The sequence below is a fragment of the Cyclospora cayetanensis genome, unplaced genomic scaffold (genome assembly GCF_002999335.1).
Source record: "Cyclospora cayetanensis isolate NF1_C8 unplaced genomic scaffold, CcayRef3 CcayRef3_contig_6, whole genome shotgun sequence".
In the NCBI taxonomy this organism is placed as follows: Eukaryota; Apicomplexa; class Conoidasida; order Eucoccidiorida; family Eimeriidae; genus Cyclospora; species Cyclospora cayetanensis.
In genome coordinates, this window is record NW_020312590.1 from 174604 (window position 1) to 202566 (window position 27963).

The window sequence follows — 27963 nt, forward strand, 5'->3', positions numbered from 1 at the left end:
AGCAGAGGGCTAGCGGAAGTGCAAGATTCCGTTCGGACAAAGTGGAACGGATTCACAGTGGCATTAGTATGCCGCCTTAGGCAACAGAGTGTTGGGGCATCGACGCAGGAAACCCGCGTAGCAATTTCCAAAAGCGGAAGTTGTATCTTGGCAAAATGGCCTTTGAGGAATATTATTAAATTTCACTGCGCAAAAAGACCGGCGTGCCGCCACATGAAAGTTGCATCTTAGTACAAAATTCGGGATGCTGGAATGAAAGGGGGGTGGTTCCTTGGCACGAGAGATCGCTTTGAGGATCGAGTTCTGTCTGCGCTCCAAAAAGCGCAGAGAATAAGTGTATAGTGGAGCTCTGTGTGTTTTGTCTGCCTTCCTACTGGGTGAAAATTGCTCGACTAAAATCCTTTCGAGGATCATTCCCTGCTGGCACAGAAGGCAACCTGGTGTATTCAGGTGACTTTCATGTGTCGACTTTGCCCTTGCTCATCCAACGGAAGAAGCAACCGAATTCAACTGATTATTTGGCAGCATGTGGAAACGTGAACAGGTGCGAACACTGTCACCCAGGCGGGGGAGTCTTTTCCCCATTCGCAGGGCGGTTTCATCGTATCGGCGCAGCACACTGTTGCATGAACTCCACAGCACGTTTTCTGTAGGAGAGGGCATGTGGAGCAAAGCCGCCACGCATTTTTTATGGGAGGCAACGCCTCCTGTCGCAAGCAAAGACTATGCGCACCACAGCAAACCAGCTCACTAGGGGTTCAAGCTCCTTTAGCAGCAAATCCACCTACAGCAGGCAGCAGCGGAACCTAGCAACGCGGGTCAAGTAATCTGCAGAGACAGAGTAGGTTTCTACGATGAGTGATCTACCACGCCCTACTCAAAAGACGCGCTGGTCAATAGCGTCAATTAGCGATCTGCGTAGGAAAAAATAAATCAAGCGGCAACAGGACTCACGAGAGCGAGCACTGATATGCGGACGATAAAGGCATAATTGTGCCCAGCATCAAGAACTGCCGCAATCCAGGTCCGTGCGGCCGATGCACATCGGCAACTCCGATTGTGATTCCGTCATTTTCCACCTCATTCAAGCATGTCGCTGCGTTTTTCAAAGAAAGGATAACCGAGGCAAGGGTCCTGTGCCTCAGCCCTCATGAAGGACACAAGAAACGAACTGCATTACATATCTTCTGAGGAACAAATACAGGTATGGGAAACGTACCACGACGCCTACGAAAAAAACACATGTGCGCGAGCGAGTGCGCTCTCTCTCTCGCGCTCTCTCTCGCGCTCTCTCTCTCTCTCTCTCTCTCTCTCTCTCTCTCTCTCAACCCCTATCACTCCCGCTCTTTGTCTCTGTATCCTCCCTTCTGTTTAGCTGAGACACACGCACGGTCAGTGTTCAGCATTCCGTCCTTGAGCCTACGACGGCTGGCTGGAAGCGCCCTCGTGTGCTCCCATCTTTCACCACTGCCGGGGGTCTCCACACCACGTGCACGAGGCTGTGCACTTGCTCGCGAGTGCGCTGCATCGCGACAACCTAAATTCGCTTTCCTCGGCAGCAAGACAAGGCCGCCCATAAGCGGGTAATTTGCGGTGGGTGATGCTCAGCACTACCCCTTCCTTTTCCCTCGGCTGCAGCCACTCTCTATTCCTTGACAGCGCTTTTCCAGGCGTAAAGAGAGCTGCGCAGCTCCGATCTCAGCGATTTCAAAAACAACCTCCACACGGCCTCCCCCGTTCCCTCCCGCGCGCGGTGCCAGCGAGGCGCATGCATACACACATATATCCACCAATGAACACCTAGAGCTTCCTATTCGCGGAAGTCTTTGACCGTTGGTGCATCAATTGTGAAGCCTCGCTGTCCACATGCCGATAATGCAGCAAGCTCGTAAGCACTTTGGAACGGGGGTCGTGGTAGCCGCATGTTACTGCCACCCCTCAAGAGGCACATCGGTATTCGCATCCAGAGGAGCACTAGGAATCACCATCATGGGGAGAGACGCCGCTCCCTCGCGTACCCACGCTTTGTACTGCGCAATTTCATTCCGAAACTCAGCAACAGACTGCCGTTTGTAGACCTGCAGCGAAGGAAGATTCATATTCCCGTCGAACGGCTGACACGCTGCTGCTCCCGCTGCGGATGGTGCGGCACTGCCGCCGGGAACCCCTCCCCGCGCATGCGGCGCGGAGTCTCTGCTGACACCCACGGCCAAATTCTCCGCAGCGCGAACTGCGCTCGGAGGCAGAATTTCCTCGATAGACAAGGCATTCAAGAAAGCCACAAAGATGGTATGTCCCTTGATGACGACGGCCTCTTCAGTAGACAACGAGACGCGTCGCGGCAGCAACGAGGCTTCCTCCGCCTGCCGCTGTGGGTTCTGCGGAAGCTGAACTGCTGCGCTCGCTCCTTGAGGGGCGTTCTCGTGGAGCAGCTTGAAAGACGGCTCGACTCCAGTGATGCGGCCGATTACTCTGCGCATGCCCTCGACGAGGCGATACAGCAGAACCCACATGAACGCTCGACGGACGATCCATGCCCAATGCAGAAACAGACGCACGCCGTGCGTTCTCAGGCAGAGGTCAGTGAGCACTGCCTCCAACTGCTCGCCGTTGAGGATGGGCAGGTTCCTGTAGACGAACCACAGCCCTTTAGAGACGTTCGCATACAAGTCAGAATCAATGATCAGCTGAAGACCTTTGCGCAAGAAGGCAAAGTCAAAGTTTGGAGGCAGCTGTCGACCCCGCGAAGCAAGGAGCTGCACCCAATAGTCCAGATACGTCAACGCAGAGAAAACCTGCGGGCTGTTGTGAGCGTGTGTTCTTAGAAAAACGATTTTGAGAAACACCGACAAAAGCTTCTCGTTCGCCAGCATTGCACCCGTGCAGTTGACTAGAGAATCTGGAAACTTCGTCACACTGCGCGCTTTCAACTCCAGAAGCAGACGTTTCAGCAGCGTGGGATATCCAGGGATCTCGCGCCAGTCCAAAGAGGCCTTATGAGGGCTACTCTGAAGAAACGCTCGTACCCACTGCTCGAGGAAGGCGAAGAAGGAACTCCCCTCCATGCTCAGCTCCTTCCGCCAATCTGACTCAGGAGACAGCTTCCCCTGCATGGCGTCAATGTCTTCCTGCAGCGTTCCCTCCCCAAAGTACTCCTTGAGGGTCGAGTGGAAGACTTCCCACTGCAGCAGCACGCGCAACGGACTCGAAGCACCCCACTTCTCAGCCTCCTCCAAGCTCGCGGCATCCAGCAGAAAGTCGGTGCCTCGCCACTCCTCTACGGATGCGCTTCGACCTTCTTCGGTAAGGACGCTCTGCAGCAGCTCCCTCCTAAAGTCGGGCAGACGGAAGTACGCAGCTGCAAGCAACAGGCACGCGAAGCGACGCTGCCCCCCAAAAGAGGCCTCTCCACCTAGCATGCGTAACGCCACTGCAAGAGCTCGCTGCAGCAGAAGACGAAACTGCCTGCACAACTTGAGCCGCTTATGATACAGGATCACGGAGAAGCGGTCTTCCGCAGAAAGCGACTTTGCGAAGCGGTTCAGCTGCTCCGTGCGCTCCCGCGACACTGCCTCCGCATGCTGCAACTTCCACGCCGCTAGCTCATCACTTTCCCGCAAGCGACCCTTGGAAGTATCCGTCAACTCCCTCCCCAGATGCACAGCCGCTTCCGCATCCCCCGCAGCAACGACTGCAACGCCTGCGTTCTTCAAGCGCTGCAAAGCAGCTCCCAAGTACCCCCGAGGACCCTCCCCGTCTCCTCCCCCAAGACGAGGCAGCAGCAAGCCGCTAGCAAGGGTAAGCCTGTTGCCTTGCTGCTGCTGCCCCCCCCCTGCCTTCCCTCCCGCTCCTGCAGCGCTCCCCCCCGAAGCAGCGCTCGCGTCGAAGTCAACCGAACGCTGCGACACGAACAGCTTCAGCTTCTGCTCGCCTCCAGCAGCACTACCCCCTCCAGCGGCGGAGGCTCCGCAGCCACTCGCTGAGGAGGCTGCAGCGGCAGCCATCGCTGCAGCCTCGGCATTCTCCGCCTTGATCGAGGAGTACAGCACGTAAACTTCAGACAGAGTCAACGCAGCAAGCGCGTCGGGACGCGCAGGCAGCACCGTTCCGAGATCGAGCTCCCCCCTCCGCAGGATCGCACATAACACAGCGCAGTAACTTGCCCTGCACTGCCAAAACACGTAATCCAAAAACTCCAGAGTGTGATTCGCAAGATTCAGCAGTACCCGCTGGCTCCGCAGCAACTCAGCCTCCGAAGAAAACAAAAAACTCCGCCGCGTCTCCGCGTCGCTCGCGCTCAACAGCTGCAGCAACTCGTCGCACGCTGCCTTCGCCTCTTGCAAGGTCTGCAGAAAAACACACAAGCATGTAACAGCACGCGTACATGCAAACAGATATGCACAAACACACACGTACTTATATGTGCATAATACATATATACATGTATACATATTCATACATCTACATACAAACAGATATGCACAAATACACACGTACCTAGACGCATATGCACACAAAGAAACACAAGGAAACACACGAACACACACAAACACACGAAAATACACACCAAAACATACAAACACACATACATACATACATACATACACACATACAAACATACAAACACACATACAAACATACAAACACACATACAAACACCCACACACACCCAAACATGCTCACATACAAACACACATACACACCAAACATTGCACGTAGTCGTGTGCCGCAACGACGCTGGCAGTGCGCCTTCCGCGGCGCTCGTTCTGTGACACTTTTTTTGTCCCCTTGTGCATTTCGCACGCCTTGCGTTGCCCCCGCCACGCACGCGCGCTCGAACTCACAGAAGCAAAATCATCCGCATCCAGACACACACACAGAGAGAGCGCAAAGAAACACGCATGGAGTCGCAGTCAGTTCAGTCCTCCGTGGACACACAGAAGCAGCGTGTGCATGCACTGCTGCTGTTCAGATTCGAGAGCAGTGTCTCTCCTGCGATCGCTTTTCCCCTCACCTTAGTGCCCTGGGGATCTGCATCGGTGGTCCTTCTGACGGAAGCGAGCAGCGCTGAAACAGCCGCTGTCGCCGGCGTGGAGCTTTCGGGCAGTTTTTGCTGCGTTTTTCGCGCGATGAGGTGCAGCAGCTTCTCGTGGAGGGCGGCAATGCGCGCTATGGCAGGTGGCACGCCTCCGCTGAACTTGAAACACACAGGTCGATGCTCATGGCCGAGCACTGGCGGGAAGATCCTGCAGAGGCCTTTTTCGGTGTGAACTCCTGCGCACACCTGGCGAACCACGGGGTTGTTCTGAAACACGATCACGCCCTCCAGCACTCCCACGCGCTTGCCGTCTAGCCACAGCTTCTCCTGGAAGTATGAGTCGTAGAACTGGCGAGGCACGGCTGTGACGACGTCTGCGTCGTACACCTTGAAGAAGGGGAGCCAGCACTCTCCGAAGAGGGTGGGCGCGTCGTTGGGGAACACCTTCGCGTGCAGTCGGATGCGCAGGTAGTGCTGTCTGAGTTGGTCAATCGTCGTGGACAGGCGCAGCGTCGGGAAGGTGTCGTGCAGAACCTCCTTCACGAGCTCGCCCTTCGCAGCCACAGCTGCAAGCCGCTCGTAAGTACTCTTGGGGTCCAAGTGCTCGAGGTGGCGCTGCGTGTACCTCCTGGAGAGAGGCGAGCTCTCGGTCCGCCAAGTGGCCACCGTTCCTCTGCCTGTGTCTCCGCAAACAGCGGAAACTGCAGCGCGCATGTCGCTGCCTGCGGCAGACCTAAGCGCAGACGCACCGGCAGCAGGTGCGCGGAAAGAAGAGGAGGCTGAGGAAACGGCCTGCGGAGCTGCTTCGCTCGGCAGCGATGCTGGCTCGTGCGAAGTCAACTGGATTTCCGTCTTCGCAGCTCGGAAGGGTATCTCCTTGTCATCCTCATCGTTCACATGCTGCTTGCCGACGTTCTCGTTTTGGTTGCTGCTCGTGTTGCTGTTGTTGTTCTTGGTGTTGGTGCTGTTCTCTCGCCCGTCCGCCCCGCTGCTCTGGGAGGTCAAAGCGGCGTCTTCTCCCGAGGCGCAAGCGTCGGGGAGGCAGTGGTTCCTGCTGCTGCTGCTGCCGACGGCAGGCTGAGCCTCCGCCCTCCTGTCTGGCGGCACAGTGAAGCCTTCGGGAGCAGAAGCGACGGAAGCCTCGGAAAGTGCGCGCACGTTGAGACGGTGACCAAGCAGGATGTGATCCACTGCGTTCCAGTACGGCTGTTCGACATTTTCAGTGGCAACAGAAAAGGCGTCTCGCGGGTTATCCACGCCAGTCGGAGAGAAGGAGAGGAGCCAGTGCGCAGAAAGAGGGCCGGGTTCCTCATCTTCCATGCCAGGAGGCGATGATTTGCCCCTGTGCAGATCGCGCGGCGCGTCGCTGTCTGTCGTGCTCTCCGCGCTGCTGCTGCTGCTGCTGAAAGTCTTCGCCAGCCCCCTAGAATCTGCGTCTGGGCTGCTGCTGTCGCCTCCTGCCCACCCGTCGCTGCTGAGCGCCTCTGTGAAACCTCCTGCTGGGGAAGCAGCAGCAGCAGCAGCAGCAGCAGCAGCAGCAGCAGCAGCAGCCCGACTCGCTGCGGCTGCTGCCTGTCTGCGCTGTCGCTCCCCGCATCGAAAGTTGTAGGAGCGACTGGCGAAAGAGTGGAGGTGGTGGTGAGAAGAAGCTCTGGCCCTGCAGAAAACTTCGGATTGCCTCCCGACGAGCTGCGGCTTTCTGCTGCTACTGCTACTGCTGTTGCTTTCCTCTGTGACCATGTGCGTCGACTTCTGGGGGGGGAGAGGCGAATCCTCTTCTCCAGCATCCGATCCCTCCTCTTCGCTGCCGCTGCCCTCCCCTCCCCCGTCAGAGGAAGACGCCGAGTCGCTCAAATGCGCGAGAATCTCGATGGGGTTGATGATCAAGTCACAGATCTGCTGCATGCGCACATCCATGATGAGGCGGCCAGTCTGACTCGCCTCGCCAGGCGCTCGCAGCAGCACGTCATGGTGCAGCGGTCCAGTTGCTACGGCGAAGAGACAGACAGAACCGCTGCCTATGACGCGACCAGGGCAGGAGGCGGGGGAGGGGAGGGGCCCCCCGGGGGCGGGGGGGCCCCCCTCCCCTCCCCCTGCGCCTTTTTGTGGGCTTGCAACCTCCAAGACGGAGAACACCAGCGTGCGTCGATGCAGCTCCGCAAGAGAAGGGGAGTGCCACGTGAACTCGAAGGAGTCAAACCACTTGGGAGAGCGCCCCCGAGCCGGCTGTGTGGTCAGCACCAGCACTTCCCCGCCGTTCCTGCCGTCTGCAGAAGCCTCCAAGTGCTCCTCGCCTTTCGCTTGGTCTTTCGCTTCTTCTGAGCGCTCCTCGCCGAGCTGGTGCTCATCGTGACGGGGAACGGCAGACGCCTCCTGAGGAGGCGTTGGAGCGGCCTCCTCCACGAGAGGCGCAGCCCACTCTAGCCGCAGCGAAGTCGCCGTAGTGTGCGAAGAAGCATCCAAACCTCGTGCCTTCATGCCGTAGACGCGCACGTGGAAGAGCAGACCCCGGCTGATGCGCGTCAGCTCGCCAGACAGCATGTGGTGGGGGGGATGGCCAGTGGCGTAGCTGAAGCCTGCCGGGAGGGGTTTTTGCTGCTGCCCCCGTTGCTGTTGCAGTTGCTGCTCTTGTTGCTGCTGCTGCTGCAACGGCTGCAGCTGCATGCACTCCGCAAGCGGCGACACGGCGAGCAGCTGCTGCTGGTGCTGCCCCACAGCGGCGGCAGTCGTTGAAGGGCCAGCAAGGGGACTGCATGCATCCAACTTGCGCGCGCTGTTGGCTCCTGCTCCTGAAGCCGCCGAAGCAGCCGAGAGAGCACTTGAAGAAGGTCTCCGAAATCTGCCCTTGGAAGGCTTTCCTGCGCCTGTCACTGAGCCTTGCACTGCAGCGCCAAGCTGCGGTCGAGGCTGGGGGATCAGAGAAATGCGTGTGCCTCGACGGGCGCTGCCTGCGGCATTGCCGTTGCTGTTGGGCGCTCCTGACGAACTCAGTTTTGAGGAGAAGGGAGTGGGCGGCGGATTGCTCGCGAAGGGCCCCACAGGGGTGCGCTGAGGCTCTCCTGCGACGTTTTTTGCACAGCCAGACCCCATACTGCCGCCGCTGAGTGGTGTGAGTTTCGACGCGCGGGAGGCAGGCAGGCAGTGAGTGAGTGGGTGCACCGAGAGGGGGGGAGGGAGGGGGAGCCTCGAGGGTCCTCCTGAGTCTTTGTATTTCGCGCAAAGACGCAGACAGAGGCGGATGCTGGTGCGGCGGGTGTGCGTGCGTAAGTGTCACGGGGATAGTCGAGTGTACCGACACACACATGGCCAGGCGCTCGACAAATGCTGGGACGTGAACCCGGCCCCCTGCCCGCCTCTCGCAGAAACAGACGCGCCAGGAGTCTGCAGATGCGGAGGCAGACAGCCAGTGCAGCACGGGAAATCGCCTGAGGCGCTGCGGCAGGCAGCGCGGCAGGCAGCGCTGGCAGCCTCGAGAGCCACGAGTTGAACACTACGACACCCACAGCGGGCACTAGGGGGCTAGGGGGGTTTCGATCTGGCGAGCGGGCAGGCGGGAAACGCGCCTACTCTTCGTTGAAGATTGGGAAGGCGGTGGAATGCACGTCGGAAGGGCTCGAACTAAGCTTCTAACAACGCATAGGGCTTTTCGATCTGTCCACGGGGACTCACCCGAACGGAGGAGGGAACGAAAGCGGAATAATAAGCCGAAACTACAAGACAATAGACCCTGATGCTTTGAAACAATGGAAACCTCAAAAAATCGCGGCGTAGAAACAAAATCTGCAGCCCCTACAGAGGCCGAACTCGACTCCTTCGAAGATTGAACCTCGGTAGCCGTCACCACGAAATCGCTGACCCCGCCTCGATCTGCACTCCCCCCTCCCTCCTGCAGTTGAACGCCTCTATTTAGCCTATATGTGTTCATTAAAGAAAGGACGGTACGCCAGCTCCTCCTTTCCCCGGCGCCATGCCAACCAGGAGCAGGACAGGCTCGCTATCTAGTCGATGTGCGCCCCTTTCATCGGGCAAGCTCCTGCAGGGGTCATGTATAATTTCTCTCTAGTCTAGAAACCCAGAAGCCCTGTATTTCCCAGACGCGCTGCCTTTTAGCCTGCGCAATGCGGCTTTCTGCGGTCGGCAGTGCATGCCCCCGCGCTGTTCTTGAACTGTACACTTCCGCTTACACATTCCATGCTTGTTCATGCCGTGCGAGAGCAACTGTCTTGCGACGCGCTCAGAGATTTGGCGAAGCAAGCCCACTTTCTTGCACAAACCGCTGCAGCCGCTTGTGTTCACTGACTTGACGTGCTTTGACTCCCCTACGGACTCCCCTCCCACGCACACCGCGCCCCCCCAAACGCCCTTCTCACCCAGGGCGAGGCAAAACAGCACTCCGCGGTAGTACTAGACCATAGATGAAGAGAAACGGAGCTTGCCGAGTTTCAGAGGATGGCCTTCCGTCCATGCATCCCCGAGCGTACCTCCCGCACCGGCGAAAGAACTAGTGAAAAAGCAGGGGGGCTAGCTGGCCGCCCAGGTAACCTAGTTTACCGCAGGGAAAACAGGTCGTGTTGGTTCGCATGCTTCCTGACGTTGAACACGTAATGCTCATGAGATAAGGTTGCTCGCTCTTGGACTCTACTGCTTTTCGATTCCCAGTGCACAGTGGCTTGAGGGATGACAGCCTGGTAGATTTCCCCGACCCTGGCCCTCCTTTGCGATTTTTAAAGAAACATCGACACGAAACGGTGGTCCAGCTCATGCAACAAGGCGATCGCAGCATAGTCGGCACGCGAAGAATTGGCTCCTGAGGCGCCTGTGAGCTGGGATCGTGTGGCTTTTTGACGAAGGGGAGCTAAGTATCCCTTTTTTGCTTTGCCTGATTGTGTGTGGTGGGATGCACCCGCAAATGCTGAGTCGACGTCGTGTTCTCTGGGTCGGACGAGTGTGTGGAAAAGTAGAAATGTTGGATCTTCAGTTTTGTAAAATGGAGAGACACTATGATAATGAGAGTTGTCTGAAGCTTCTCACCCAGATTCCGATCGAATTCTCCATTTTCCGCGTAGAGGGGGGTACGACAATCGCTTCATCAGTTCATCACCTCGAAATCTAAACAGGGTAACAGGTTTCAGAGGGCACGGGCACTTCGCTGTTTGGTGAAGAGCAGGGAAAGACTCCTGGTAGTTGGTGAAATCGTACACAGACACCACAGATGTCATCTGGTAAGCGGCGCCTCTCCTGACGGGGTTCGCTTATGCAGACGGCCCTTCGATGTCTTTCTACAGACGGGAGGTGCTTTACCTTTACTGTCACATCCTACGGCATCTCGATTCCAGTAAACATCCAAACCCCTCGTGGCTTGTTCTCGCCTTGGTAGTCTTGGCAAGGTCCTCCGCACTGCAAACCGATTGCCTCGCCCGTCAAGGAGGGAGGGCCTCTTCTGCCCTGCTAGCATTGCTGGACACGCCTTTTAACCGCTTTCGCATGCAGCAATAGAGTGCACACTACAGCACTGCCTGCTAAGGTATAGAGGAAGAAGATTGGCGTGCCTGTAGAGCCCCAGTAGGGCTTTTCACAGAATCATGACTCCTCAACAATCACTCAGTGTGGCTTCATTGTCGGTCTTAATGCAGCCATGCCGAGAGCAGAGGCCTTCCGGCCACAACTCAGCGATCTCTGCATCTAGTGGCAAAAGTTGGGGGATAAAACTACATGTCACTGCTTATGCCAAAACAATCCTTGCAGAGGATTGCATAATCACAACGCACATCATGTCAACTGTGTAACTCATTGGAATCCTGCCAGACTACATCTTAACAGTGGGTGGGAAGCCTGAAGGCGGCTAGGCACTGCTCGAAAGTGCAACTGCTAGGGCGCCGATGTGCACTTCAAGCAATCAAATCGTTGTTGTCAAGCACTGAGCACTTGTTCGAACAAAATATAGTATGGCTGGATATGTATGTGTTTCCTCTCATTGCGGCAAGTCAAATGCTGGTAGGTAAGAGCCGAATGCCAACTGATACACACCCGGCGCTCGTCAGACGCACAAGGGCGATGGGCATGCGCAATGCAGGGAGGCTGCCAAAACAAAAGGTTCTGGCTCAGCCGCAACAGTTAGCATCAAGGCCTAAAGGACTAACTACAGAGTGTAAATGGCGGTTCCGTATTTGCTTCTCGCTTAGTCGAAAGGGTTTCTGGTGACGCTTGCATGCCAACTACCGGGCACGAGGAAGTCGATTGCTTGGGAACAAAATGGGGCCTGGAAAACTACAGATGCCGTTATTCGATCCCCCAGTGAACCCTCAGTTTTGCTTCAAACAGTAGCTGGTTCAAATGTATTGCATCTGAGGGAAACATTTTTACCGGCGACAGCCCTTGAATGGCAACGGGTGCCTCTTCACACTGAGGCTTGCAGTATAAGAATGTTATGAACTCGCAGAAAAACGGGAACACTTCTCATTGCATCCATAATGAAAGCTTCCGCATGGCAAGCGAGGAATTTCATTGGCTGGAGAACGTGTTGGGCATGAATCAGGCGAATTGGTGCAAGAGCCTGCAGCTCAGGCACATCGGTGTATGAGCATGCAAGTGGGTCGCCTGGAACTAACGAGGTAACAGCTGTCTTCGGCACCTCGTACGCAGCGTCCAAAAGAACTGAGGAGGATTGCGTAAGCTTCCACAAGCCCGATAGACACACGCGAGGGGGCGTTTCTACATCGAGGATTCAGATTGTGGAGCGACCAGTGTTTCGACGGCGGCCTGCTGTGCCGTCGTGATGGGAGTCTTCAGTTGACCTCCATGCTAAATTCCACAGCTCATGCATTGGTTTGGTCTAGTTCGTGGCTTTTGGCGTGTTCAATAAGCTGACAGAGCGGCAGGCGTATAGATCGAGCCAGTGTGCAAACAGATATGACGCAAGGCGCCTTGTGGGGCCGCAACGCCGAGTAGCGTAAATGGACGCAACGTCCCTTACTAGCCCTACAGCACGCAGCCACCGTTTTGAAGGGGGGATTGCGCTGAGACGTGACAGCTACAGCTAGTGCATTCATCGGTTACAAGGGCATCGTTGAAGCCACGACCAGCACCCATCTCCCGTCAGTGCTCCGCCGACAACACCCTCTCGTCGTAGTCATATTTTTCCGTTGGCTGACCGACCCCATTATGTGGCCATCCTGTTTCGACAAAGCATTGGGAAGTCCGCGAATTCATTTGAGTAGGTGTGCCTCAAGAACACCTGCATCCAGCCCGTCGAGTGTTTGCAACCTTGAAAGTCGAAAAAGGGGCACGCGCTGCATCGGGGAGGGAGGCCATGACGGGGAGTCTGCAAATCGGCACACACCTCTGCGAACCCCCGCCGGAACACACATCAGTGACTGGATGCTCCTATGCGAATATGCATACATATACATACATATATATCCATCTATTTCGCACGAAACTCAGACCAATGATCCTTCTCTGGCCAGACAACCCGGAGGCCGAGTCGCCTTTTATAGCATCCAGCATTGTGTGGCCCTCCTTGCCCAATCGACCATTTTGTGAAGTCTGCAAAAAGCGTCCACAGCTCCTCCAGCGGATGTAGGAGAGGACAAGCCAAAAAGCATGGCGTGCTCGAAAACCGTGGCCATGTTCTCAGCGAGGCCCTTGCCTCTGTGTGTGGGGTGCTGAGAGAGAAAATGCCAGATGGGCGCTCGTATGCGAAAGCGCGGGGGGGAATGGAGGGATGGGCATTTCTCTGCGGCGTATACGCAGAGGGAATGCACTGACTAAAGAAACAGCTGGCTCGCTGCCGTGCCCTCTCTCTAAGGTTCTTCTTCTCTGTCTAACCGTACTCAACATTGTAATTCTTGTACCTCTAATGTTACTGTCAGCCGACGAAGCCGATCTGCCCGGCTTGTGAAGAGGAGGCATCATGGGCCACCACAAGCTGCTTTCCTCGCTTGAGAAGTATTTGCGCTTGTTGGCGATTCGCTGAGAGTGAGGTGTCGCCTTGGTGGCGAGTGCAGCGATAAGGGTATCGCACTGGACTTTCCAGTAGCTTAAAACGTAAAGCAGCAGGCCTCGAGAGACTCACTATACGGCTTCGCCTTGTTTACACGGACGTGACGAAACTTGCGTTCAAGGGGGGATACAGTGCTCTCCCTGTGTCTTGCGTAGCGCACGCTACAGCTGTGCAAGTACACTACGAATTGTGGCTCTCTTCTCCGTCTCGAGTGTAGGCCAAGAAGGAACATTGGCGTATATATATATAAATATGTATATGCATGTAAAATATATGTATATATATAGATATGCTAAGGCAGGAAACTTGCAGCGCCAACAGGTGCATTAAGGGGGAGGGGGAAGGCCTAAGCCAGCTCTAACGTAATTTGTCCCTCAATCACAACTAGAACTGTTCATGCTTTTTTACACCTGCTAAGTCTTAGCTGGCTCCCGCTACCAAGGCAGTCTATTTGGCAGATGCCTTTATTGAGCGCGCAAGAACCTCTATCAACGCACAGCAGAGCGGCACTCGTTTTTGTCCTAATTCGCCTTGCTTTACCTTATGCCTGTCTAGACCGCGGAAGTTCGGCTGCGTCCGTTGTCGAGCATGCCTTTTTTGCAGTTTCAGCGAGTTTGGAGCCTTGCCGACTTGGCCCACTTGTCCACCACCAAGCAAGCACCTCCCAAGCTGGGTGCAGAATCAAGAATTCTGTTCCCCTTGGCAGTGCACGGAGTTGCCATGCGAGACATTGAGCAAACGGAGGATCTGTCCTCGGGGGTCCACCGACTGTTTATGGTCTGTCGTAAGTCGTGTTGCGGTTGGAAGGCCTCTGCTCTCGGCATGGCTGCATGCATTTAGACCGACAATGGTGAAGCAACACTGAGTGATTGCTGAGGAGTCGTGATTCTGTGAAAGGCGCTACTGGGGCTTTACAGACGCGCAATCTTCTTCCTCTATACCTTAGCAGGCAGTGCTGCAGTGTGCACTCTATTGCTGCATGCGAAAGCGGTTAAAAGGCGTGTCCGGCAATGCTAGCAGGGCAGAAGAGGCCCCCCCCTTGACGGGCGAGGCAATCGGTTCGCAGTGCGGAGGACTGTTGCCCACTTTTCAGCTGCAAATTATGCTTCAGGAGGGCAGCTCCTCTACGGACGGCACTCCCTACTGTCTCTTACAAGGCATTCCACTTCTGCAAGCTCCCAGGAGGCTTGTGGACTTTGGGGATCTCGGCAAGTTCTACTGTCACTCTCGTTTTTATTTGCGTGGTTTCGCGATACACACCGTAGCCTCTCCTGTGCCGCTCCGGAGACTCAAAATGCGCCTTAGCGCTGCGTATGGCCCCCTCTGCTTCACTGCCAGTCCGGATCGAGAGGAGACGCCGCATACGCGTGTCAGGAAAAGCACGAAATGAAATCTTTGCAGCTTCCGTAAGACACACCTTTCTAATTCTACACCTTCCCCTGTGCCTCGGGCTATCACAAAGACCCCTCTACGGTCACAGGGAGCCTGCTGCGGCTGCCAGATCCTGAGGACAGCCTGGCTGCAAAAACGTAGTGTATCACTCGCCAAAATTGAAGCACTCGCACGTCAGTGCATGCGCAAAAAGCCCAAACCCATCTGCTCAAATGATGGCTACACAACCCCATAAAAAGACGAAGGCGTGAAGAACACCCGCCCCCCTCACGGTGGCAGCAGCACTGCAAAAATCTGGCCAGACGTATCGTGGGATGTGGTTCGTGCTTGTGCTAATAAGGGGTGTGTGCTAGGCGTGTGGCGTAAGCGCACGCGCGCAGCAACCCGCTGCATGCCCCTGCTACGGCTGAGTTTGGGACGAAAATTTCTGCGTAGCAAGCGCTGCCGGTTGGCGCTAGCGCCATGCGGCGCGCAAAAGAACAAAGTCAGTCTCGAGCTCGAGCTCATTGAAGAGCATGTAAAATTCACGCTGCACAGGAAACACAGAAGCGCATGCAAAAAAAACCGCCTCACAGAAAGAGGAGAAGGGTCAAAAGCGGGCAGGTTCGATCGCAAGAGGGAAAATGCAGAGACGCGTTTACCGCACCACGCCTTCACAGATAGTGACTGCTGCTCACGTTGCTTTTCCCAGAGAGGCAGTTTTGCAAATAGTCGTCGGGGGGAGAAAGTTCCTCCACTTTTAAACCCGCACGCCGCAAGCTGAGAGGCACAAGGCACAGCACGAACGCAGACGCTTGGACCGTTTGCGTTGCCGCGGCGACAGCAGCAGCAAAATCAGCAGCAACAACAACAGCAGCAGCAGCAAAATCACATGCAGCAGCAACAACAGCAAAATCAGCAGCAAAATCAGCAGCAACAGCAGCAAAATTAGCATCAGCAGCAGCAAAATCACAAGCAGCAGCAACAACAGCAAAATCAGCAGCAAAATCAGCATTAGCAGCAAAATCAGCAGCAAAATCAGCATCAGCAGCAAAATCGGCGCTGGGGGTAGAAGGGAGAAGCTCGAGGGGGCGCGACAAGAGCCGCCGAGAACCTCAGGAGATGAAACTAACCCATCAGCAGGTGTAAGGAGAAACACACCTGTCTGCAATGGTGGAAGCACCATCTCTGGATAGCCTATGGATGTAGTACAAACGCCCTGTCTTAGGCTTAAGGAGGCTGCTGATGGCAGTGACAAGGAACTGCACCCCTGAAGCCTCGTATATCAGATCGCTGCCAACTATGATGTCAAACGTCTTTGTATCCCCCTGTGCAGCATCCCATACACCCCGAAAGACGCAGGAAATACTGCAGAATGACACGCTATCCAAGCTGAACGCCGAGGCTCCCGCATTTCCAAGAAACACGACTCTACACGGCCGCACAGGTATAGTCACATACATCTACATATATATATGTACGGAGACACGTACAACTATATATCTATGTACAAAGATACGTGCATCTGTGTGTATGTGTGCATAGATATATATATTTATCTTGACATAGATCTATGTACGTAGATACATACATCTCTATATATGTGTAAATGTACATGGATACATACATCTACATGTGTATTATATATGTACACAGATACATACATCTCTATATGTGTAAATGTACACAGATACATGCACATGCACATACAAAGGATGCATATCCATGAAGCCCATGAGACGGGGGAGGAGGGGGGCGGGAGTCGCGCGGCTGTTTTTCTCGTTTCTTTAGAGGGTCGAACAGGAGAAGCAGCAGCTCGCATGACGCATCGCAGAGTTGGCGTACTGTTTCGTCCTTTGGCCAGGTGGACACATCGCACCAGTCGAGCCGCAAAACGCTGGCAACTGTGGGGACGACTGCCTCTGCTGGCAGCTGCTGATCAATGGGGAGGTTGTTTAAACGACAGTTGTGCCGCAGATTTTCGAGGGTTTGGGGGAAGACATCCGTGAAAGTGACGCTGGCGGGAGACACTTGCATGGCTGCGCATAGCAACCCCAAAACACCGCAGCCAGCACCTAGCTCGAGAACAGCCTTGTCTGCGAATAGAGTCTGCACAGAAAGACATGCGCATCGCCAGCAGCCTCTAGACCCTTCGCGAGCTGTTGCGCCGTTTCCCCTCGCCGCAGCGAGCAAGCTTGCAGGCGCAGCAGAAGCCGATTGAATCGAGGCAAGAGCCAACAAGCCGGCAAGGCAACAAAGAGCATAGCGACAGGCAGCGTCATGCAAGGGGGATGCGCGAAACTACGGGGCTGCTGCGGAAAGACAGACAATCCAATCGCTCCACACCAAGAGGAACTGCCGCTGCAGCTCTTCGCTTACGGGATTCTGCTGTGCAAGATGCGCTAGCCACTGCGCTCCCACCAGAGAAGATGCCCACAAAGCCACGCCTGCGAAAAAAGAAGGTCAAACAGCAGACAGACAACTTGCGAGGCTGTAGGAAGCTGTTGAGAAGAGGGGTCGCTCAGAAACAGGCAAGGCAAGAACGACGGGCAGTAAGCGTCGAGGGAGACGGCGCTGCCGTGGCTGCGGATATGGCTCGCTGTCTGGCTTGTTGTGGGGTTGTTATGTCTGCGTGTCTGTCACGGGGGGAGCTGGCTGGAAGAGCAGTTCGGAGGGGGCAGTTGGGAGTGGAGACATAGGCTGGGAAGGCAAGGATCAGGAAGCAAGGGGTGTTTGCAGCAGGAGCTTTCGCGATGAAGAGAAGAAAATCCTCACAGAGAGTGGTTCGCAGCAGCAGCTTTTTACCCTCGACGCCACTTCCACTCTCCCACCCGCCAGAAACACCTCACGCAAAACTGCAGCAACACACTCAGGTTTACTACTGACCTGTCGTATCGTCTTTCCAGGCATTGTTCACTGTAGAAAAAACCTCGCCCTTCCAATCCAACGCGATTTCGCGGCATCTGATCGAATAATTGCCAAACTGCAAGACATGCGTTGCACTGCTGGCCACTACAGCGCTCGCTGCTGCACCTACAACACTTCCCTGCTCTTGTTGCTGCTCTTGTTGCTGGAGTTTCTTTTCTCTTGAAAGGCCATTCGGCGCTTCAGCGGCTGCCATATGCGCCTTCCCTGTCGGCTTCAGAGGATCCTTCTCCAGCTGTGCAGCAGAATGGTGCTCTAAGAGCAGCTGCAGGATGTCACTGTCGCCGGCAGTAAATGCCTCGGAGAGCGCAGATTTTCCAAAATCGTTCTGTCGCAGCACATCAACGTGAAGTCGGCAGCTGCAGCTTTCCGCCGGGATAGCTTTCGCCGCTACTTCTGCTGCTTCTGCCTCTGCTTCTGCTGCTTCTGCCTCTGCCTCTGCCTCTGCTGCTGCTGCTTCTGCTGCTTCTGCTTCGTTGTCTGGCCGCTTGTCTGAGGCTGCTGACCTGTGTAGAGGGCAGCTGCTGCGCTGCTGCGCCTCCTCCCGCAAGAGCAGCTGCAGAAGCTCCTTTTGCTTGGTAAGAACGAGCCAGTGGAGGGCCGTGTTACCGCTTGTGTTGCCTTCTAGATCGACGCCTACGGGAGCAGCAACGAGAAACACACAAGAGACTCCTTCAAGGCGTGTCTCTTCTGAGTGAAGGGCTTTGTGTGCAAGGAGGTGGTCTACTCGATGCACGATGCCACACCCTGTCTCGCGCATCAGCGTTCCTCTAACTCTTGCCCCCCCGCTGGCGCATCCCTCAGCAGCGACTTATCCCCCCACTTTCCTCTCTCCCCGCCTTCTCTGCTCCCGTCGCTCTTCGTGCTGCCACCCTTCTAAGTGTGTGCCCCCTTTGCTATGGGGTATTCGGAAATCCATCAGCCGCCTCTTTGCCAGATTCTGAGCTGCGTGAGGAGAGGGCGCCGTCTTAAACTTTGAGAGTCCGCTGTATGCGCAGCTACCTGGGGTCGTGCTGCTCCGCAGCCGCTGCTCGGCTGGTGCGTGCTGTTGGGTGTGTGAAGCAGCTTTCCTGCTGAAAACGTGGAGGTTCTGCCTTTCTGCAGCTTCAAATCTCCCTCACCTTGGCTTAGAAGGAAGCTCACGAGGTCCACGTGGCCGTTGGCTGCTGCATAGTGCAGCGCGGTATTACCGCGAGCATCTTTGAAGGCTGGCGTGAGAGGGAGCTGGTGCTCATGCAGCTGCTTCTGCTCGAGCTGCTGCGCGAGCTTCTTCGCCCTTTCAAGGACCTGGACGTACTCCTCAGTTTGCCCCGAACGAGCTGCATCTTCCCAGTCTTCGATGAGGTTTTCTGCAGCCGCGGCGAGATCGGCGGCATCTGCCTCTGCAGCAGAGGCTGGAGCCGCCATGGCGTCAACTTGAAGGCTGCAGACAGTCCGCTCAGTGAGCAAATGCCTCAAGGGGGGGCAGCGAGCGCGTGGGAGCAGGAGGCCCCCCGAAGATGCGAGAGAAAGGGGGTAAGGAATATATTGAAAGTAGGGAACGGATGGGTCAAAGGAGTCTTTCTGTTCATGAAAGGATGCTGGAAGGCGCGTTTTTTTTTCAGATCGCGATGCAAACCGTCCTTCATGATGGGGACTTCGGCCCCGTCGGCGCCAGCGAGGGGCTGCAGCCCCTCAAGGAGGCGACTTGCGCATGCGCTTTTTTTCGCTGCAGCAGCGAAAAAAGCACGCAAACGTTAGTTGGGAAGCATTGAAAGGGGCGTTGGTTCATGGAAAAAGCGCGAACCTGAAGAGTGCAGTCGCTTGCATCTGTCCAGACACCGCAGCGGCTCGTCAGTTAACGCCCTCCTCGTGTCACACACAAAGCTGAACCCTTGCCCCCTTCTCCCTCCCCCGCCGTAACGGCGGTGATTTTCAGAAGCGGCAAGCAGAAGGGGTCTCAAGAGAAAGCCTGGCTGCCTTGGATAATGTTGAAGAGGGAAGCGGGGGAAAGCGGAGGAGGGGCGGCAGAGTCGCCCCTGCAAGATCTCTACAAGATGGTGAATGCCCTTCTTCTTTTTTCCGCCGTCCCTGTTTTTCTTGTGGCCGTCCCTGTTTTTCTTGGAGCCGCCACTCTCTTTCTTCCTGCCCCTCCTCCGACCTGCTAGCCCTTCTTGCCGCCTGTCTGCTGTCTCTGCAGGGGGCCGAGCTGCAGCAGCAGCACGAGGTATTGGTGCAGCAGCTGGGCAAGATCGGTCAGTCCATACACCGCAGCGCTGTCGCCGCGAAGAGCGCAGAAGCCGCTGTTGCCTACGTAAGTGTGACGGGACCCCTATTCCAGCATGCAACCGAGCAGCTGCAGACTTTTTCCATGCTTCCTCGGCTCCATGTGCTGCCCTGCATGCATGCGGCAGATCAACGAAGCGCGCTCTGACGCTAAGGTCTATCGACAGATTGCTCGGCTGTAAGCGGGAGAACACGCACTCCTCTTCCTGCTGCACTGGTTCTCTCTCAAGGGCAGAGGCGGAAAGAAGGCCTTTCTCCTCGTCCACCCAAACGCTGCTTCCCTTGCCACTGCCGCTGTTAGCGCGTTTCAGCGGCTTCTACTCGCTGCTGTTGCTTGCTGCTGTCGCCTTTTGTGAGTTTTGTGCTCGAGCCGCGGGAGTCGCTCGTGGAAGACCTCAAGGAGAGGGCTGAGCGCTCAAAATCCGACCAAACGCAGCTAGCCGTAAGTGTTTCCTGCTTAGCGTGCGAGTTTCTTAGGCGCGTTTCTAGGCAGTCAGACAGCTCTTGCCAACCGACAGTCCAGCTAGCTGCTCCTGCCGAGCGTTCGCGTTCGCGTGGATGCGCCTACGCTTTCCCTTCCTCCTTTCTCCCCCTTCGCGGTCGCATGTGTCTCTGCCGCCTCCACCCCCGCTGCCTTCCTCCTCTCTGCCTTGCTTAGGCCGTCCGAGAGCAGCTTCTCGCGAAGCTTAGCAGCGTTCAGGAGCAGAGCAAGGACGTCATGCAGCAGGCAAGCACGGCAGCTAGCTGTAGAGTTGGGTTTGGCGGCCAGGTGCACGCGCTGCTAAGTAGAATGTGTCTCTCTTCGACTTCATGATGGTGCGACGCCGCCTTCTTCCCGTTTTTTTCGCGTATTTTCGCAGGTCAAAAAAGCGGTGGAAAGCGGCGCATGGCCGGGAATTCCCACGTAGAGTCTGCAATGTACGCAAAGGCGCGGGTGGAATGGGGGCGGAGGGGTGTTCGACCGCTGTACGTACACCGCAGCGCCTCGAGGACAAGTATTGCATTCTTAGGCTTAGCGGGAAACCGCCAGTTGTGTGTGTATGTTGCGTTCCTCTCGACTGTCTCGTTGCCAGCAGCGGCGGAGGGGCGTCGCCAGAAGGGGTTGCCTCTAGGGCGGCACTCTTCTTGCCATAACTTCCCCTAACTGCTCTCTGTACGTTTCACAAGATTGGGCTCATAGCTTTTGCCTTTCGGGGGAGGTAGATGCAAGTCCGTATTAGTTCATTCATGCGGAGTGATTCGCAGCCGCACTACGCCCCTCGCCAGCCGTTTTCGCCCCCTCTCCGGCTGCCTCAAGCTGTGCATTGCAGCTTAGCCTTCGCTCCTCCCCCCGCCCCCGTAACGTCTTCTGCCTCTCACAGTACCTCTCTCTCTCTCGTGCGGTGGCTTTAGAAGCACTGCGGGAGTGCCTAGACGCTCTACTCTTCTAAAAGACACACAGGGAACTAAGCCGTCCGTCAGGCGCTTCGATGCAACGCCCCCGGCTCGTGCTGCTGCTGCGCTATGCCCATCGCACGGACTTCTTGAGCAGCAGCAGCAGCCGAACCACCCCACCCAACCCCACCGCCATTCTCTACCACCGCGCACTTCAGCCAAAGTGCGCTGGAAGGCACTTTCTAACAGCCTGAATGTTTGGATTGGAGTCGATCGGGGGGTCTCGAATTCTGCAGCACCCGCCAATAGCAGAAACAGCAAACGCTCACTTTCATTTCGACGTTTAGCAGCCTGCAGGGCGTTTTCGGCGGAGTCGCCAAACGTACCGCAGCTTGTGGCCTGGCGTTTGATACTTGAACTTCTTCAGGTCGTGGCGAGAGACGTAGGTAATGGAGTAGCGCTTCTTGAATTGTTTTGCCGTCTGTGCGAAAAGACAGCAGCCACGTGCCGAAAGCGCGAGCCGGCGGGTGAAAAATGGCGAAACGAGGAAACAACATTCCCAGTAGTCACCGCTGCAACAAAGGCACCTTTAAAAGACTCATCGTAAGGACGCCAAAGAGGGCGCGGAAGAAGCCACCCTACCAACAAAAGACCCACCCAGGTGCCACGTAACACTCACACGAAGTGTATGTACACTTGAGCAAACCAGACAGTCCATCGCACAGTGCAGAAAATTCTCACCAAGTTGAATTTCACGCCGTTTCGGCCTTTCCGCAGGCGCTCCCATCCAAACCTGATGCATGCAACAGACGCACAAGACGCGGGGAAAAGAGAAAATAGGCTGAGAGGCGGCTTCGCTGTCAGCCCTGTGGACGGAAACGGGTGCACGGCTTCTAACGAGGGGATTTCGAGAAGTTCAAGTTGCATACATGCACGCCCAGAAGTGTATTTGCATACATGCTGCGCATAGAGGCAGCAGCACCCAAGCGAACGGCGGTGTACATACATGGAGGCTGCCTCTGTGCCGTCGTGGACAGGGGTGGAGTAACAAGTTTCGACCAGGGGTGTGGCGAGTAGAGAGCAGTGCACACCACATGCAGTCATTTACGCTCGAGCGGGGAGACATGCTTCAGCATAAGCTGCCACCCTTGGGGGCTGAACCTTCTTACCTGGTCAGTCTGAATCGGGTTAAAACCTTGGAGTGGTTCTTTGGCTTGAGACTTTTCCTCAAAAAATAAGACACGCGCGCTCTAAAGCGAACGCGCATCCAATTGATTCGCGTCCGATATGCGCGCTTACTTTCAAAAATCCAGCTGCAGCTGCCGCTAAGACTGCTGCTGCAGACAAAGGCAACGGGCAGCTCACTCCCTCGCGAGCTCACAGGCTGACAAGAAGCAGTCGGGAAAAACTTCCCAGAAGGCGGTGCGATACAGCCAGATCCCCGAGGTGTAGCTGCTCCTGCTGCTGCTGTTGCTGTTGCTCTTGCCGTTGCTGTTGCTGTTGCTCTTGCCGTTGCTGTTGCAGTGAAGAGAGACGACCCCGTCGCACTCCCCACGGCGAAAGCGCCTGCAATCCGGGGCACAAACAAACAGCAAAGGCGTGAAACAGCAGACATTGCTGTTGCTCCTGTTGCTGTGGCTGCTCTCCGTCTGCAGACGCTCAAGTTTTGCTCCTTCTGAAGAAGTGCTGTTTCCAATGCGACAGCCACGCACAGAAAAAGCCGCCGAGTCTGTTTGCCTCACGCATACACTAGCTGCTCGACCTCCATGTGTCACAGTGCAGGCCTAAACAAGTCGCCCTCCGTGAGGTTTCTCGGCAATTTTTCGCTGGCTCACGCTGCTTCCCCTTCCTTCGGTAGCAGCAACTTCCTCACGAGTTCAACTTTTGTGAAAACAGCCTTTTCTGTGGCGCGAGTCGGTTCCGCCGGTTTCTACGCCCCCTATGTGCTATCTCTGCTCTTCGGCTGTTGTGTGCACTCCCATTTCTGAGACCTCATGGGCCGCTGTGTGAGCAGTGTCATCTCAGCCTTCGTGTGAATGCCGCTTCCCCAAGACGCAGGAGAGCTGCTGCTGCTTCGCGCCTTGTGGACTGCAGGCGAGCAGCGAGTGACGGCTGAAATCCATCGAAGAAAGCCACCTGCAGCCCAGGGGGCCGCGCGCGAAGCTCCGAGAGTCCAAGCGCATGCAACTCGGCTGTAGGCGCAGCGCAGCTGCGCCTTGGGGCTGTCTGCTCAAGCGATCTGCCATCTCGGCTGCTGTTTGAAGTCGAGAAACGGTACTCAATGGCCAGCAGACCACATTCAACGCAATTTAGGTGCTCAATTGCCTGCCTATTTGCCCCAGGGTTCAGCAGCCATGCCCGGCACCGCGGGATGCGTGGGAATGTAGTGGTCGCTTCTTCAACCGATCGGAGTCGATTCTGAGCTTTACTGCGTTTATCTTTCTTTTCTTGTTCTTTTCTGGCAATCAGCTGGAAGCCTTGCTTGCTACAGGCCAGTTCGCCTACAGGGACGCGAACTGCCATCGGCTCGTTTCTGAACTTTGAAGAGCAGGGCATCTGCCGCCTCTGCCCGGGTCCACTCCTGGGTGTCTGTGGCAGTCTTTTGTTGATTTTCCTCCTATAATTGGGAAATGCCAAAGTTTTATTGCGAGTACTGCGACATTTACCTCACGCACTCCTCCCCTGCGGGACGGAGGCAGCACGCGAGTGGTCGCCGGCACATTAACCAGAAGGTGGAATACTTCCAGAGTGCGTGACTTCCTGCCAAACCATCACTTTCCCGCAGAGATACAGGGGCATCTTCCGACCGTGTGATTGCTCGGGTGCCTTCTGCCTAAGCCCATGGGGTCCTCCCATGAAGTTTTTACTGACTAGAAATATGCATCCTCGATTTTCGTGCTTAGTTTTGCCAGTGCGTATCAATGCGGGTTGGGGAGCCGATTGGGGCACCTCGAGAGGCTGATGGTCCGATCACATGTGGGGGACGTCAGGCGTAGCTTGCCTCCTATTGTGGTAGTTCGCTTTGCTGGTGGGAGTGTTTCTGCAAAGTGTCTGAACGGTTTTTGGGTTGCTGTGTTTCGCCGTGGTGCAGATCTTCTCAGGGAGGGAAACTTTCAGGCACCCGCATTCATTGACCAGGCTGTTGCCATTCGTGCGAGTGCGTTTTCACTGAGCTGCTGGTTTCACGCGTGGCGTCGTTGCGGATGTTGCTGCTGCCGTTTCTGCACCTGAACGTTGCTGCATGCGTGTTTGGAGCACTTGTGTTTGCGCTTGCTTGTCCTTTGGCTGCACAGTTCAAATTGTAGCTAACACGCCACCAGGTGAGTTTGCCACAAGCCACATGGGCAACTGCACCAAGGTTCGGGAGCAGAGAAGAGGAGCACCCCGAAGGGATGGGGCCCCAACTCGCGGAGGCTACGATGGAGAGGATAGGGGCCCCCCGCGATTCCCCCCGGGGGGCCCCATGGGCCCTATGGGAGGCATGGGGGGGGCCCCCCGCATGGGGGGGCCCCCGCTACCCATGCGGCCTCCCATGGGAATGCCCATGGGAGGGCCTCCTATGGGAATGCCCATGGGAGGGCCTCCGTATGGGGGCCCCCCCCCTTTCCTAGGGGGTCGATAAAGTGCTTATCTTGGTGAAGCAGACTGCAATAGCCTTCTTTTCCCATGTGGCAAACTGGCTAAGTTTGGCCTTCAACGATTTCCTGCCGCCGACGGCTCGCATGCTCTGGTGGGGTTGCTCTTTTGGGGTCACTTTAGAGTGAAGAAGGGCAGGACCAGTGGGCACTTTTCCCTTTTTGCCGATGCTTACCACTCGCCGCTCCGTCCCTCCTGCTTAGGGGCAGCAGCGGCAAAGCCGGTAACAGCAACGTCTGACCTTGCAGGAGCAGAACTTGGTACCTTTTAACACGGCACAGCTATTATCTGTCACTCGACCTCGTTGTCAGTGCCTTTGCCCCTCACGTGCTGCTCCACATTATTTCCACTGGCATTTGGAGGACTTAGCTCTGACGTGTCTCGTATTTTTATCAAAGGCAAAAGAGGGGTGTGTGGTACCCGGTGCGGTCGTACGGAGCTCGAGTTCTCTTCGTTGCACACACAGAATTTAGGACCGTCGATCTGGCAGATATCTGGCATAGGCCTAATGCCAGTCTTTTCGGCCTTCATTGAAACTGAAACACTTCTAAGCACCTCCCGATTCCGTACGAACGACTTCGACCACTTCGGGAGAACTGCGAGCTCTGGTTTTGGGGTCGTGTGGCGACGTGGAGCACAAGACGTGGTGTGCCCCATCAATTGCTTCGTGATGAGAAACACGCGATAATCTGTGACGAACGCCTTTCCGCTTTCTGACGGTAATTGGTCATGAGTCATGCGCCGTCGTATGCTTTCTCCGTCTGGCATTGGTATCATGGCAGCGTTAACCGCCTCTTGACACCAGGGTGTCCAGGTATATTCGCGAACTTTGCTGCGCGTGTTCGCTTATCTTAAAGATCAAAAGGTACCGTACCGGCTGTATTTAATGCTTTATTCTTTAAGGGAAACAGGGAAGGCGAGTTTCTCCTCCTTGAGTAAGGGAACTGAGCCGACACACCACTGGTCGAAGGACACTTTTTTGGATGCTCAAGCGAAGGTTCAAATGACACTTGCTATAGGACACCACGAGGAAGGTTAGATCCCTGTCTGCATATTCGTGCTTACGAAGGCCTCCTAATGCACAGGTCACCATGTTCGGCGACTTTCTTCGCGCGAGAGCATGAAGGAGAGGGGGCGCGCTGCAGATGAAACCCCACCTTTGCCCAAACAAGTACATTTAGCACCTTGAATTTCCTATGATTGGCTGCGTGGGCGGAGAATAAAGAAGCATTTTTGTATGCAGCAAGACCTGTTTGTGCTAGTGAACACTTTTAAGCGCAGGCCCATGTGACCCTTCCTAGTAGCTCTGTAGCTTGACCCGGTTTCTTGCGCAGTTTTTTCTTGACACTACTTAGAAATGTGCTAACTGCATTTTCTCAATGTGATTTTTTGTTCGGGTTTCGCCACAGCTACCCTTTAGGATGAAGCATTGTCGCCTCAATTAGAGATCGTGCTTAGTGGCTAAATTGTATACCGTCATCGAGTCCTCTTGCTAATTAGGTACGGTGTGTACCGGTGATTCAAAAGGCTGGTACCTTCAATAAGTTTCAAACGGCAGATACTATCTCTTAAATGCATTTTAGCCCCCTCATACGCAACCGGCATCTGCAAGATCGTCGGCAAAAAGGAATGCTTCTAAGAAGAGCGAGGAAAACTCAGCCAACAAGAACAGAGGAAACAGCTGTAACGAGAATAGCAGAGGGCGAGACATGAGAGAGAGCCGTTTGTTTTTGCGTTCGAAAATGTAAAGAAACCACACATTTTAAGCACTAGTTCACGAGAAACGGCGCTGCATGAGCAGCCCCTTCGTGTCACCCACGAGTTGATGAAGCTTTTTCAAGCAGAAGAGCACTGCTTTATTGGGCCCCATTTTCAGTGCATGAGAAAATCAACTTATAACGAGTGCCACTTTTGGCTTAGGGCCTAATTAGGGATGCCCTGACAAGGCGTATCTCCATCAGGGGCCAAGGGCGTAGGGCGGGCAAGCACACACGACAGAGCCCAGTTGAATGCACATGCCTTGAGAGAGAGAGTTAAATCTATTTGGGAAAAATAGGTACCTTTGGCCGGTAAGCAGTGTCTCTGCTAGTAGAGCACCATATGCTGCTCCTGTGGACACATTCTACCTGGATGCTCGTCGTGACGGCAGCTTGACGATGTGCGCCAGCCAGGGATGTGTAACCCTTGTAACTCGTCGCCGGCGTGTTCCTCGTAGCAGCAGCGCCGGGCGCTGGCGCAGCGGGTGGAGCAAAACTTGGTTACCTTTTGCTCTTCTAGTTATATTACAAAATTAGCGAATAATCGGCTGTTGTTTGTCTCCGCTGCTCATGTTTATAATTTGCTGCAAGAATGCGTCGTTGGCTCCTGCGGGCCATATCTTGCTTCCCTTTGTGCATTTGAATGTGGAGGGCTGCCCGGATTGCTTGCAGCGCAGAGTGTCCATGCACTCTAGTAATGCCCTTTTGGCTTCCCTATAGTGGGAAAACCAAAGGGGTCAAGACGGACTTCCTAGATATTAGGAGGCCTTTACAAAGGATAAGATTTAAGTTAGTATAATACGAAGTTTGCAAACGGGTAAGGGGCTATTTGAGGGTCTCTCTCTACGAAGGCCCTAAACAGGTAGATTCAGAAGGGCACCCAGCGCCTGCCTACAAAGGCTATACGCGAAACACCCTCGTATAAGCAAGTATCTATGTGCATGCCTCTTTCCAACCAAACGTTCTGCAGCGTGCAGTGCTAGGATAACGAACACTCACCCGAAATTCCAGTGGTTCGCCCACCCCAGCCTTTCCGTCTCATTGCCCGTAGGAGCGAAAACGCCCAGATTACCTTCTAATCATACTGGTACAAAAGTAAACAGAAGAAGGTTCGACATATTTCGATGCCCCTGTTGTTTTCTTCAGCGCACAACACTGACCACCGCCCCGCCCTCCGCAGCAGGTCACTACAATCCGTGGTACAGAGTCAATCAGAAATCGTTCACATCATGAAATGTGTGGAAGTAACACCTTTTTTATTGACCCTTGGCTATGCAAACCCATGGCACAGAGGACCTTCTCTGTCAGACTCGTCAGTCTTACAGGTGACCCCAGCCCCCCACGGGCAGTCAGTGCGGCAGCACGGAATCATGGGATACTGAATGTTTTCGGTCATCATTTATGGCAAATTCAGTGATACAACTGGTCGTTTTTTATCCTTGGCTAGGAATCGCTTTGTCGATCACTTCCTCTGATCGTCGGCTGCGCTCCTGGCGGGCGAAGGGAGCACGCGCGCGCAGACCATCAAATTTCACTCCTGCTGACGGCGAAGACCTCTTCTGTCTACCTGAGAGGCAGCAAGTATACCTTTTTGC

General features: G+C 55.3%; 4 protein-coding genes across 4 annotated transcripts; 1 reads left to right on the forward strand and 3 right to left on the reverse strand.

The window, feature by feature from the left end:
• Positions 1-1925: 1925 nt before the first annotated feature.
• On the reverse strand, positions 1926-8128 carry LOC34623163. The gene is made up of 5 exons (XM_026335113.1): positions 7754-8128; positions 6015-7648; positions 5015-5966; positions 3939-4346; positions 1926-3818 (listed from the first exon to the last, which is right to left on the reverse strand). The coding sequence occupies exons 1-5, from the start codon at positions 8126-8128 to the stop codon at positions 1926-1928; spliced, it is 5262 nt and encodes a 1753-aa protein (XP_026190898.1).
• Positions 8129-14886: 6758 nt separating this feature from the next.
• Positions 14887-18743, reverse strand: LOC34620374. Its single transcript, XM_026335115.1, has 7 exons — positions 18458-18743; positions 17298-17972; positions 16791-16858; positions 16257-16520; positions 15573-15739; positions 15110-15191; positions 14887-14961 (listed from the first exon to the last, which is right to left on the reverse strand). Exons 1-7 carry the CDS (start codon positions 18741-18743, stop codon positions 14887-14889), a joined length of 1617 nt encoding a protein of 538 aa, XP_026190900.1.
• Positions 18744-21189: 2446 nt separating this feature from the next.
• On the reverse strand, positions 21190-23498 carry LOC34620376. Its single transcript, XM_026335116.1, has 5 exons — positions 23341-23498; positions 22145-22312; positions 21717-21768; positions 21362-21456; positions 21190-21265 (listed from the first exon to the last, which is right to left on the reverse strand). Exons 1-5 carry the CDS (start codon positions 23496-23498, stop codon positions 21190-21192), a joined length of 549 nt encoding a protein of 182 aa, XP_026190901.1.
• A 107-nt stretch (positions 23499-23605) lies between these two features.
• LOC34620378 (U1 small nuclear ribonucleoprotein C) lies at positions 23606-24597 on the forward strand. Its single transcript, XM_022733633.1, has 3 exons — positions 23606-23723; positions 24067-24132; positions 24269-24597. The coding sequence occupies exons 1-3, from the start codon at positions 23606-23608 to the stop codon at positions 24595-24597; spliced, it is 513 nt and encodes a 170-aa protein (XP_022593010.1).
• Positions 24598-27963: the final 3366 nt, after the last annotated feature.

What these genes read in the sequence shown, in the direction of transcription:
- LOC34623163 (XM_026335113.1), bottom strand. Translation starts at nt 8,128, where the DNA reads ATGGGGTCTGGCTGTGCAAAAAACGTCGCAGGAGAGCCTCAGCGCACC. An exon ending in CAGAGCAGCGGGGCGGACGG is followed by an intron (nt 5,967 to 6,014) that starts GCGAGAGAACAG and finishes CAACACGAGCAG; the next exon opens with CAACCAAAACGAGAACGTCG. An exon ending in CAGATCCCCAGGGCACTAAG is followed by an intron (nt 4,347 to 5,014) that starts GTGAGGGGAAAA and finishes GTTTTTCTGCAG; the next exon opens with ACCTTGCAAGAGGCGAAGGC.
- LOC34620374 (XM_026335115.1), bottom strand. Translation starts at nt 18,743, where the DNA reads ATGGCGGCTCCAGCCTCTGCTGCAGAGGCAGATGCCGCCGATCTCGCC. An exon ending in GAGCTTCCTTCTAAGCCAAG is followed by an intron (nt 17,973 to 18,457) that starts GTGAGGGAGATT and finishes CTGCTCCCGTAG; the next exon opens with GCGTCGATCTAGAAGGCAAC. An exon ending in ATCTTGCACAGCAGAATCCC is followed by an intron (nt 16,521 to 16,790) that starts GTAAGCGAAGAG and finishes CTTTCTGTGCAG; the next exon opens with ACTCTATTCGCAGACAAGGC.
- LOC34620376 (XM_026335116.1), bottom strand. Translation starts at nt 23,498, where the DNA reads ATGGCAGTTCGCGTCCCTGTAGGCGAACTGGCCTGTAGCAAGCAAGGC. An exon ending in ACCCGATTCAGACTGACCAG is followed by an intron (nt 21,769 to 22,144) that starts GTAAGAAGGTTC and finishes TGCATGCATCAG; the next exon opens with GTTTGGATGGGAGCGCCTGC. An exon ending in ACGCCAGGCCACAAGCTGCG is followed by an intron (nt 21,266 to 21,361) that starts GTACGTTTGGCG and finishes CGGGTGCTGCAG; the next exon opens with AATTCGAGACCCCCCGATCG.
- LOC34620378 (XM_022733633.1), top strand. Translation starts at nt 23,606, where the DNA reads ATGCCAAAGTTTTATTGCGAGTACTGCGACATTTACCTCACGCACTCC. An exon ending in GAAGGTGGAATACTTCCAGA is followed by an intron (nt 23,724 to 24,066) that starts GTGCGTGACTTC and finishes GCCGTGGTGCAG; the next exon opens with ATCTTCTCAGGGAGGGAAAC. An exon ending in GGCTGTTGCCATTCGTGCGA is followed by an intron (nt 24,133 to 24,268) that starts GTGCGTTTTCAC and finishes TTGGCTGCACAG; the next exon opens with TTCAAATTGTAGCTAACACG.